General features: G+C 57.0%; 1 protein-coding gene across 1 annotated transcript in view; it reads right to left on the bottom strand.

Moving 5' to 3' along the window:
- PCDH1 (protocadherin 1) overlaps positions 1 to 10,820 on the bottom strand; it is a 112,160-nt gene extending 101,340 nt beyond the window's left edge. The window contains exons 1-2 of the mRNA XM_077824768.1: positions 10,023 to 10,820; positions 5,582 to 7,774 (exon numbers count right to left, since the gene is read on the bottom strand). Coding sequence (XP_077680894.1) covers positions 5,582 to 7,774; positions 10,023 to 10,820 — 2,991 coding nt within the window. The remainder of the gene's footprint in view (positions 1 to 5,581; positions 7,775 to 10,022) is intronic.
- Positions 10,821 to 12,224: the final 1,404 nt, after the last annotated feature.

The raw sequence follows: 12,224 nt of genomic DNA, 5'->3' as shown, positions 1-12,224 counted from the left end.
TGGCTCTAGACTGTTCTCAGTGGTGGCAGATGACAGAACGAGGAGTAATGGTCTCAAGTTGCAGTGGGGGAGATTTAGGTTGGATATTAGGAAAAACTTTTTCACTAGGAGGGTGGTGAAACACTGGAATGCGTTAGCAAGGGAGGTGGTGGAATCTCCTTCCTTAGAAGTTTTTCAGGTCAGGCTTGAGAAAGCCCTGGCTGGGATGATTTACTTGGGGATCGGTCCTGCTTTGAGCAGGGGGTTGGACTGGATGACCTCCTGAGGTCCCTTCCAACCCTGATATTCTATGATTCTACGAAGGCTCCAGCCAGCCTAGGACAACATGCTCTGGGCAGCTGGAACTGCCTGTAGCATGGCTAGGATCTCTGGGGCAAAGCCAGTCCCCAGGCAGCACAGACATCAGGGGTAACCTGTCCCACTAATAGCACGGCTGCAAGGATCTCACAAATCCTGATGGGCCCCATTCCCAGAGAATTACACAGAGACTCAGCATCACCCCCCACACTCCAGAGTACAGGCCGGGCAAGAACTCCACACTGCCTCCCATCCGGGGTACAGGCTAGTCACGGCCCCCGCAGCACCTCCTGCCTGGAGTACAGGCTGGGCACAGCCCCCGTGGAGCCTCCTGCCCAGGGTACAGGCCGCGCATGGCCCCAGCAGAGCCTCCTGCCCAGAGTATGGGTAGGCCAAGAAAGCATTCACAAGAAGACGCAAAAATAAACAGTAACAATTTTTTAAAATATATCAGAAGCAGGAAGCCTGACAAATAATCAGTGGGGCCACTGGACGATCGAAGTGCTAAAGGAGCACTCAAGAAAGACAAGACCATTGCAGAGAAGCTAAATGAATTCTTTGCATCGGTTTTCAAAAAGGATACCCAAAAGGCTAGCTCTGATGTGGGTAACAAATCTAAAGTGTTGCCCCACATTGATGTCGCAGTACAAATTGAACAGATTAATAAACTAAAAAGTAATAAATCACCAAGCCCAGACCTTCAGAACCTGAGAGTTCTGAAGGAACTCAAATATGAAATTGCAGAAGTACTAACTGTGGTATATGTAACCTATCACTAAAACAAGCCTCTGGACCAGATGACTGGAAAGTAACTAATGTAATGCCGATTTTTAAAAAGGGCTCTAGAGGCAATCCTGGCAATTACAGGGCAAACTTCAGGACAGACAAATTGGCTGATACTATAGTAAACAACAGAATTATCAGACACATAGATAAACACGATTAGTTGAGGAAGAGTCAACACAACTTTTGTAAAGGGAAATTGTGCCTCATGGATCTATTAGAATTCTTTGAAGTGGCAACAAGCATGTGGACCAGGGTTAGTCAGTGGATATAGTGTACTAGGACTTTCAGAAAGCCTTCGGCAAAGTCCCACCACAAAGGCTTTTAAGCAAAGTAAGCTGTCATGGGATAAGAGGGAAGGTCCTCTCATGGATCAGTAACTGGTTAAAAAACAGGAAACAAAGGGCAGGAATAAATGGTCAGTTCTCAGAATGGAGAGAGGTAAACAGCAGGATCCCACAAGGGTCTGCACTGGCACCAGTGCTGTTCAACATATTAATGATCTGGAAAATGGAAATCACAAAGTTTGCAAATGATACACAATAATTCAATACAGTTAATTCTAAAGCTGACTGCAAAGAGTTCCAAAGGGATCTCACAAAACTGGGTGAGTGGGCAACAAAATGGCAGATGAAATTAAGTGTTGATATGCAAAGTCATGAACATTGAAAAAAATGATTCCGACTATACATATACAATGATAGGGTCTAAATTAGCTGTTGCCACCCACGAAACAGATCTCAGAGTCATTGTGGATAATTCTCTAAAAGCATCAATTTAGCAGTGGTCAAAAAGGCTAACAGAATGTTAGGAACCATTAGAACAGTGATAGAAAATAAGACAGAAAATAAGATAAAGCAACTATATAAATCTATGCTGCGCCCATTCCTTGAGCATGACGTGCAGTTCTGGTCACCCCATCTCAACAAGGTTATAGTAGAACTGGGAAAGGTTCAGAGAAAGGCAACAAAAATTATCAAGGGTGTGGAACAGCTTCACTACAAGGAGAGATTTTGGCTGTTCATCTTAAAAAAGAGAAGACATGGGGGGGATATGACAGAAGTCCATAAAATCATGAATGGTGCAGAGAAAATTATTAGAAAAGTGTTAGTTACCCTTTCCCACAATACAAAAACCAGGGGTCATCCGAGGAAATTAATAGGCTGCAGGTTTAATAAATAAGGAAATACTTTTTCACACAACACAGTCAACCTGTGGAACTCATTGCCATGGGATGTTGTGAAGGCCAAAAGTATAGCTGGGTTCACAAAAGAATTAGATAAGTTCATGGAGGATAGGCCTATCAATGGCTATTAGCCTAGATGATCAGGGGCACAACCCCATGCGCTGGGTGACCCTAAACCTCTGACTGCCAGAAGCTGGGAGAAAAGATGGGGTGGATCACCCTCCAATTGCCCTCTTCTGTACATACCCCCTGAAGCATCTAGCACTGGCCACTGTCAGAGACAGGATACTGACCCAGTATGGCCGTTCTTATGCCACAAGGAACGGGACACTCAAGTGTCCTGCACACCTCCATAGGCACCTGCCTGCAGTGGGCACAAGAGTGTAGGAACCAACCCCTGGGATAAGGGGCAAGGGAGAGAATGGATCCCACAGGGCAGTGGTCAGGGACTGAGTGTGAGGTCAAAGCAGAGGGATAGCTCCCTCTCCTGCTGGAGCATGGCTCCTCGCTCCCTCTCCCACGCAGACCCCACTGCAGTATGGAGACCTGGTCAGTAAGTGCTCCCAGAGGCAGCCCCTCTGCATGCACGCACCACGCTGCCCTGCTGGGTGCGAGCACTGACCATTGCTGATCCCGCTGCACCCAGTAGGGTGCATGGAGCAGTTCCAGGCGTGCGCTGGCACGCTGGAGCTCCCTCGTGGCAAGTAGTGTGGCCAGGTGCCCAGTTTTCGACCAGAAAATCTGATTGAAAGGGGGACCTGACAGCGTCCGGTCGGATCTATTGACTGGACATCCAAAATCCAGTTACTGTGAGCAGGGGAGACAGGGAGCTGCCAGATCATCACCCACTCCAGCCTTTACTCAATCAGGGCCACCTCCTACCTTCGTTGTGCGGCTGCAGCTCCCAGCCCCGACCCAGGCAGGCGGAGACGGAAGCAAGCAATGGGGTGGGAGGGAAGAAGGGGAATGGATGCAGGCGGGGCCTCAGGGGAAGAGATGGGCAGGGGTGGGGCTTTGGGGGGAAGAGGCAGAGCAGGGTGGAGCCTCAGGGGGAAAAGGCAGGGCAGGGGAGGTTCCACCCCTGCTGGAGTGTCCAGTTTTTAAATATTGCCGGGTTGGCAACCCTAGTGGCAAAGCTTGATTCCAGCACAGGGAGGGGCCGGATGTCTGCGACAGCCCCCATCATTCACCAGCACGGCACAGCCAGCCAGGGACATGCCATGGTCCCTCCCAAGCCACCCTGCCCTGGCCTATCCCACAGGCAGGAAAACAGGACTCAGGCACAAGGAAGCCAGGGCACAGGAGAGGAACTAGCCCCAAGGCACAGGCACAAACCCCAGGGATGGGAGGAGCGGAGCCTGACCCAGGGATGGGGGTTGCTGTGGGGCGCAGCCCTGGAAATTTTCCCCAGGTGCAACTTAGGCTCCACGGTGTGGGGGAGGCACCCCAAACTATTGCTGCCCCTTGACTGCACAGGACCGGGCCTTGTAATGCCATTTCTAGGCTCACCTGCTACGTCCTCACATGGAGAGAGGTTGGGGTGGTGGATAATGTGGATGTGGATGTGGTTGGCGTGGTGGATAATGTGCCACTGCCCCCAGCTGTACTATGGGGGGATGGACTGCGGGGGGGAGCGGGGGCGGGGGAGGCAGAGCCTCCTTTTGTTCACTCCCCCTCCCCGCGCCTCTGGGCCTTATGGAAAACAAGACACAGCATTCAAAAATATAAAACTTTATTGAGGGCAAATTCAATGGGGGCAGTCCAGGCCCATGGCAGATCCCATCCCCATGGGACACACAGGCTACAATGCAACAGGGGGAGCCAAGTCCCATGGGACACACAGCCTACAATGCAATGGAGGGGGAGGGGAGCCCAGCCCCAGGACACACAGAATATAATGCCAATGCTGCAGGCGGGAAGCGCCCCCCCCCTCCCCCCCATGGGCAGATCGCAACAGGGCCCACAGAGCAGGAGCCCAGCAAGATGAGGCAGCCAGGCAGGATGTCCTCAAGGCCTTGAACCCTCCACCTCACCCATCACCTCCATAGCCTGGCTCCCAGATTTGCATTCTCCCCCCCAGCCCCCCCAGGTCCCTCAAGATGCAGCCAGGACCTTTGCTCTGTCCCCTCATGCAGCAAGACACACCTAGCCCCAACTCTCAGCAGTGACCCTGCCCTGAACCTCAGCACAGCCACCTCCTGCTCCCAAGCAGAGACACCCCCATCAGTCCCGGCTCCCCTCGGCACAGCCACCTCCTGCTCCCCAGCAGAGACACCCCCCTCAGTCCCGGCTCCCCTCGGCACAGCCACCTCCTGCTCCCCAGCAGAGACACCCCACCACCACAGTCCCGGCTCCCCAGCCCCGACACTCGGCACAGCCACCACCTGCTCCCCAGCAGAGACCCTCCCCAGCCCTGACTGGCACAGCCATCTCCTGCTCCCCAGCAGAGACCCCAACTCCGCGAGCCCTGGCTCCCCATTCCCGACACACAGACAGCCCTGGTGCAGCCCAGCCCCCTCACTTATGGTAACAAGCTGTGCTCTGATCTCCTCTGCAGTGGGCTTAGCAGAGGCTGCAGCATCAGCTCCTGCAGCTCCAGAGACAAGCCTGATGCTCAAGCTGGAGCAAAGGGCCAAGCACCCCAGGCAGCGAGGGTTGGCCCTGGGACACAGGCCAGGCTCCCCACCCCAGGCAGCCACACCAGGAGCCGAAGAAGCTTCTCTTACAGATTTGCTTTGCCCCTCCCCCAGAAGCCCAGAGCTGGCACTTCAGAGGCTGCTGCTAGCAATAATGGGCTGGGACTGGGCACAGCACCCCTGACCCAGGCAGGGCAGGAAGTCAGCTCCTTGTGGGACCAGCAACGGGCAGGCCCCAGGCAGCCCAGCGCAGCTGAAGCAAGCGCGACTCATGGGATGGGAGGGGTGGGCACTGCCATCTGCTGGTGCTGGCAGGCCTGGTCTCTAGCCCAGTGCTTGGCTGCTACTGGGGCCCAGGGGCTGCGGATCCAGTCCATCCACACCCCTCACCCAGCACATGCAGGGTTCCTTCCCGTCAGGGGAACCCCCAGCAATGTAGCTCAGCAGCTACCACCCCCATCAGCCACAGGCGGCTGCCCACAGGTCACAGTGCTTCAGCCCCTGCCCTTTCCTGCCCCAGGAAGGAGCCATGGCTAGGTGCTCCATTAGTCCTCTGCCAGCCCCCCAGGCCATTCCCGTGCGGCCGGGGGTGGGTCCATGCTCATTCCCACACCTCCGTCCAGATGGCGCCCCGATGCAGAGGGGGTGCGTCCGGCGGGCTCAGAACGAGCTCTCCTACCTGCTTGTTGGTGTATTTCTGGGGGTTGGTGCGGTAGCTGTAGTCAGAGTACTGTTCGGAGCCCGTTGAGTTGTTGTCCCCAGTGCCCACAAAGGTGTTAGTGGCAGGCAGGTCCTGCACCACCTGGTGCTTCTTAGAGGCGGAGGGTGACTGGGGCTGCAGCTGGATGGAGGGCAGTGGGGAGTTGGAGCGGTAGTGGCGCCCCAGGTCCGGGCTCCCAGGCGGGTAGTTGAGAGGCAGGTGGATGCGGGGGCTATCACTGACAGAGTCGTTCATGAGGTTGAACTTGAGGGACTTCTGCAGCCCTGTCTCCTCCTCATCCTCGGACGGTTTGGGCGGTTTGGGGGACTTGCTCTTCTTCACTTTGCCCTTGCTCTTGCTGCTCTTGTTGCCCTGCTTGGGGGCGTACAAGTCCTTGGTCTCCTTCTTGCCCGCCTGGTAGCCGCTCTTGGCCTCCCTCTGCCGGCAGTAGCGCACCAGCACCACCAGTACTATGACCAGGGTGACAGCCACGATGCCGGCAATGACGCCGAAGAGGATGTTGCTGCGCTGCTTGCCGCGCTCGTACTCGGGGTCGCCGGCAATGTCGATGTCCAGCGGCGTGTCCAGGCTGTGTCCCAGCAGGGTCTCCAGCAGCGTGCGGTTGGCCAGGGTCTCATTGATGTAGAAGTGCACCAGTGCGGTGCCGTGGCGTGAGGGCTTGCCCCTGTCATTGACCCGCACCACCAGGCGGTGCAGGCCGTGGTGCTTGCGCAGGATCTCCTTCTCCAGCGTGATGTCCCCGCTCTGCGACGAGATCTGGAACAGCTCGAAGGGGTTACCCCCCGTGATGCTGTAAGTCAGCTCTGCATTGACCCCCGAGTCAATGTCCTCGGCCTTGACCTTGCTGACCTGCTGCCCAGGGCTGGTGTGGGGCAGGATGTGCTTGTAAGAGGCATTGGAAGGGGAGGTGATGAAAGGGGCATTGTCATTCTCGTCCAGCACGTTGATGGTCACCCCCACGTAGGCGGATCTGGGAGGGTCCCCGCCATCCACAGCTTTGAGCCGAAAGGTGTATGTGCTCTGCTGCTCCCGGTCAAAAGAGATGCTGGAGAGGATCGTGCCAGTGCCATTCTGGATGACAAAGTCCCCGTTGTCCTGCTCCACTGACAGCTGGATTCGGGCGTTGTTGCCCTTGTCAGCGTCAATCACTGTCACCATGCCCACCGGACTCAGGGGAGGCATGTTCTCCATCACTGAGAAGTTGTAGCTGCTCAGCATAAACTTGGGGTCGTTGTCGTTCCTGTCCACGACATTGATGGCCACAGATGCAGTGCCCTTGAGACTGGGACTGCCCTTGTCAGCGGCCACCACCAGGAACTCGTAGCGCTCCCTCTGCTCCCGGTCCAGCACGGTCTTCACTCGGATCTCACCTGAGTCAGGGTCGATGGAGAAGACGCCCTTGGAGGAGGGGTCCATGACCAGGGAGTAAACCAGCTTGGCATTGGAGCCGCTGTCAGCGTCGCTGGCGCTCACCTCCACCACCAGGTCATCAGGTGCATTGTTCTCGGGGAAGGCCACCTCGGTGAGGCTTTGGCTGAAGACTGGGGCGTTGTCATTCACATCCACCACCTGCACCTTGAGAGAGTTGGTGCTGGAGAGGGGCGGGTTCCCCGAGTCCACAGCCACGATCTCGATGGTGTACTCCTTCACCGCCTCGTAGTCCAACGGCGTGGTGGTCTGCAGGAAGTACTTCTTCTTGCTGTCACTGCCCGTCTCACTGGCCTGTCTCAGCTGGAACGGGACATCGCCAGCAACCACACAGGTGACCACAGCGTTCTCACCCTCATCCCGGTCAGACACCTGTACCAGAGCCACGGCCGTCTCCACAGGCACGTCTTCAGAGATGTTGGCCATGCCGTCCTGATGGGTGACAAGGCCAATGCCCCGGATTTCAATGGAGGGGGCATTGTCATTCATGTCCTTGACGGTCACCACCACCTGGGTGCGGGCACTCTTGGGATTGGCCCCCTTGTCCTTAGCCAGGACAGAGAACTTGAGGATATTGATGTCCTCCCGGTCAATGGGCCCCTGCACAGTGATGAGGCCCGTGGCCTTGTCCAGGCGCAGCAGGCGGCGCACCATGTCCGTGGCCTGGTGGAAGGAGTAGTCAATCTCGGCATTGGCGCCCTGATCTGAGTCGTTGGCTTTCACCTGTGGGAGGAGGAAGAGGAGGACAAGGTGAACAGGAGCAACCCTGTCCATGTTGCTCCAGTGAAACTGGCCTGACCGGTTAGGCTGCCTCAGCCCCACTCCCTGCTGTCCTGCTCTGGCATGCAAGGAATTCTCCATGGGAACCAGCCAGCCAGCAGGTCTGACACCCAGCAACAGGAAGGAACAGCCAGGAACTAGAATGCAGCCCGTCCAAGTGAGTCGGCCACACCCTGCTGGGCCCTTGCACACCTCTTTGCTAAGATGAACCCTGATTCACCGCCACACTGCAGTGAAGCTAGTTACATGCAGCCAAAGACACCACCCGGGAAGGCTGGGTTAGAACCCACTGCTTCCCATTCTGGGCTGCTGCTCTGAAGCCACGCAGGCAGCCCAGTGCCTGCTCCTGGGCCGTCCTGACCCGAAGCCATTCCAGAGGCTGCTGCAGTTCAGTGCAGACAGCTAGTGATTCTCAGGGCTGGGACAGCAGGAGGCTGCAGATTGGGATTGAGGAACTCGAGCGGAATTGGGTGTTGGGGGAGCCCAGGACTGGAACAATGGGAGGCGGGCTGAGGTTCCGTACTGTGGGGCAATGGCAGAGCTGGGGAGGAGCTCAGGGCTGGGATAGCATGGGGGGGTGGCAGGGAGCTGTGGGTCAGGACTATGGGGACCAGCCTAGCTGGGGAGTGGGGGAACCGAGGACAGAAATAGCATGTAGGGGGAAGAGGCTGGGATTGAGGGGCAGCAGCAGAAGTGGGGAAGGTGGGTCCCAGGGCTGGAACAGCTCCAGATTGGGGCTGAGAGATGTTGGCTGAGTGGAGGGACAGAGGAGAGCTGCCCATACGCTGCATGGCTCTATTCCCCACACACACCCACACCCACACCCACACACACCCACACACACACACGGCTCCTGGCTTCTCCCGGTCAGGAGTTCTGCATTCACATAAGCCTGTTTCCACATTTATTATTTGCTTTCTAAAGAATCAGAGGTTTGTCTAACATTTGCTTTCCTAATCAGCTCTCCAAGCGGGCTCCTCTCTGCCCCATTTGCGGCTCTGCCGTTATCTCGCTCAGCAGATTTGGATGGAGAACAAAAGTTGTTAAATGTAAATTCCACCTTTTACCTCCACTCCCTGAGCTGAGGAGTCATTTTCTTCCTGAAAGATAAAAGCTGAGCAATGGCAGCAGCAGAGCTGCAGCCCATTCTCCTGTCGCTTCTGCCTTATCTGCCTCCAACTTTCGCTCTCTGAACAGTGAAAAATGAATTCTTAAAATTCACATCAAAATTAGCGAGCCGAGCAGCCGAGCGCTGGCCGCGCTCCGCTTATTAAGATGGCAGCTGCAGATAAACAGATGTCAGCTCCCATCAGCTCAGTGCCCCTTCCACCAAATCCACAGAGACCCACCCCTCAGGGCCCCCAGCCAATCAAGATGGGCATTAGGATGCCACGCTTGGGCTCAAAATTCTCTCTGTGGAGTCTGTGGCATGCAAGCGGCCTTTGGCTGCCCCGGGGCTTCAGAGACAGCCATGCCACGTTTTGTTTGTGCATGTACAAGAGAGGCTGCACCATCCCACATCTCCCCGGGGAGCAGGCACTTCCCAGGGGCTGCCAAGCCAAAGGAGCCTGCTTTACTCTCAGAGGCATCTAATGCTGCTGAAAGGGAGACTAATTTCCTGTCTGTAGCCAGCATTTAGCACAGCTAGGCAGTGGGCAGGCTTCCCAAGCACAGCGCTGCCAGTGCCCCTCTATCCTGACCTGCAGCCCCTGCTAGCCCAGCCCTGGCCTTCCCCCACTTCTTTTCCATTCCTAATCTTACCAACTTACAAAACCTAACTTACAAAACCCCTGCCACTTGTGATCATGCCATGCCTGAAACCAGGTCCCCGGTGGTGCCTCAGCACATTTCCAGACAGACAGACTGTGAGGCCTTTGGGACAAAGACTGTTCTTTTTGTTCTGTGTTTGTACAGCATCTGGGGCCACAGGGGGCTGAGCCATGACTGGGGCCGATGAGAGATACTGTAATACTCCTAATAATGTACAGTGCCTACTGCAATGTGGGCCTGGTCCGTGACTGGGCCTCCTTAGTGTTCCCATAATACACCTAATAAATAATAATCATAGTAAGTAATATAGAGACACTCCAGCTGCTCCACCCCCCTCCTTTGAACGCTGATGAAGAAAGTGGGAAGCTGGCCTGGGTGATGCAGCTTGTGCGCGATGCTTGGTGCCCCGCTGCATGCTCACCTGAAGGACGGAGTGCCCCACGGGGCTGTTCTCCGAGAGCTCCGCCTCGTACAGGGCCTTCTCGAACTTGGGGGTGTTGTCGTTCATGTCCAGGATGGTTATGCGCAGCAGGGCGCTGCTTGCCCGTGGTGGGCTGCCTCCATCCTGCACCTTGATGGTCAGGTCATAGGAGTCCCACTGCTCTCGGTCCAGGTTCCCCATGACAATCAGCTGTGGCTGCTTCTCATCCTGATCCTCAGCCACTTGTAGGCCAAAGAGCTCCTGCGCCTCAGGCCCAGCCAGGAGCTCGTAGGAGGCGACCCCATTGGCTCCTGCATCACGGTCCATGGCCAGGGGGATGGGGAAGAGTGCCCCAATGTTGGTGTTCTCAGGAATGGCCAGCGTGATGACGGGTGAGGCAAAGTTGGGCGTGTTGTCGTTGATGTCCAGCACCTCGATCTGCCCCTCCAGCAGGCGTGGGCTGCTGTTCATCTTCAGGTCCGTGATGGACACCTCGAACTCCAAGAAGCAGCGGTCCCCTGGGAACTGGCTCTGGCACTCCCGCAGGCTCTCTCGGTCGATGGAGGTCTCCGTGGTGTAAATGTCCCCAGTCTTGCCATCCACACGCAGGTAGGGGGCCCCCACTTCCAACTTGTAGAGGTGCCCCACGTCAGGAAAGCCGTAGTCGGCAGCCAAGCTCCCAATGAGTGTGTTGGGCGGCTGTTCCTCCTGCACTTTGTAGACCACGCGTGTCCCAGCGCCCAAGATGGGGAGCTGCAGGAAGAGCCACAGGCCCAGGCAGGCTGCCAGCCACGTCATCCTGTGCTGGACAGGGGCTGCAAGGAAGCAAAGACACCACAGATTAGGGACAGCATGCTCCATCCCTTGGGCCTCCTCGCTCCCCACAGGCCCCATTCGCTGCCACTCCATGTCCAACCTGGCTAGGAATGAGAAACCCCAGTCCTATTGCCAGCCATGAAGCAGCTGAGCACTTCCCTGCTCCACACACTCACCTCCCTGCTGAGCTAGTCACAGGAGCTGATTTCCAGCAGCCCTCTGCAACCCCCCAACATCGGTGCCCAGGGGAAAGGCTCCTGCAAGCCCTGCCTGCGTAAGGACACAGGCAATGAAACCCAGCCCCACGCCTGTCCCTGCCCACCGGCTAGTCACAGCGCGAACGGACACTGTACCCAGGTAGATGCACGCAGGGCATGCTGCAGAGGGCTTCCGCCTGCAGTGCACAGCATGCTCTAGCCAGAGAGACAGCCTCGCGGCGCAGACCAGAGACCCTGCATCCCCCACAGCACTCCAGCAACATGCTGTAAGCGAGTGAGTGCCTCCACCCTGGCACTCCAGTGACACGCTACAAGTGTGCAACCCCCCCAGTGCTGCAGTGACACATGCTACGAGCGCACCCCATCCCCATCCCCACCCCCACCCTACAGTGACTCACGCTATGAGTGTCCCCATCCCGGCACTGCAGTGACACGCTGTGAGCAAGCGCCTCCCCTCTCCCTCCCCCCCGGCACTGCAGTGACACATGGTATGAGCATGCACCCCCTCCCCCTGGCACTGCAGTGACACACTGCATCACGTGCTCTAGCCAGAGAGACAGCTTCGCGGCGCAGCCCAGAGACCCTGCCCCCCACCCCCCGCCAGCGCTGCAGCGACATGCTGTGAGCAAGTGCCTCCACCCGGACATTGCAGCGACACACTACAAGTGTGCAACGCCCCCCCAGTGCTGCAGTGACACATGCTACGACCGCACACACACCCTGTGCTATGGTGACTCATGCTATGAGCTTCCCACCCACACCCTGGCACTACAGTGACACGGTGCCCCCCCAGCGCTGCAGCGACACACGCTCCCAGTGCGGCACAGACACATGCTACAAGCGCACGCTTACCCCCCGTGCTGCAGTGACACAAACTGCGCCCCCACACACACAGACCCATTCCTGACTCCTGGCCCCAGGGGGCTGCAGTACAGCAGACAGGAGAAGAGACTCTCAGGGCACTGGGGCCACCCCATAAAGCAGCTCCTAACCTCAGCACTGCCCCACGTGGAGTGGAACCCCCACAGCACTGCTGTGCTGGCCCCGAGCTGGGCTCCCTGGCTACACAGGGCAGGCTGGGGCTCCACCCCTGCTCACACTGGTACGAGCTGTGGGCATACACCAGGTGGGGGGCAGAGAGGCAAGGTGAGACCCCTCCCCTCCTCAT

Source organism: Eretmochelys imbricata, chromosome 8 (assembly GCF_965152235.1).
Source record: "Eretmochelys imbricata isolate rEreImb1 chromosome 8, rEreImb1.hap1, whole genome shotgun sequence".
In the NCBI taxonomy this organism is placed as follows: Eukaryota; Metazoa; Chordata; order Testudines; family Cheloniidae; genus Eretmochelys; species Eretmochelys imbricata.
This window is presented reverse-complemented; position numbering and strand designations above follow the sequence as displayed.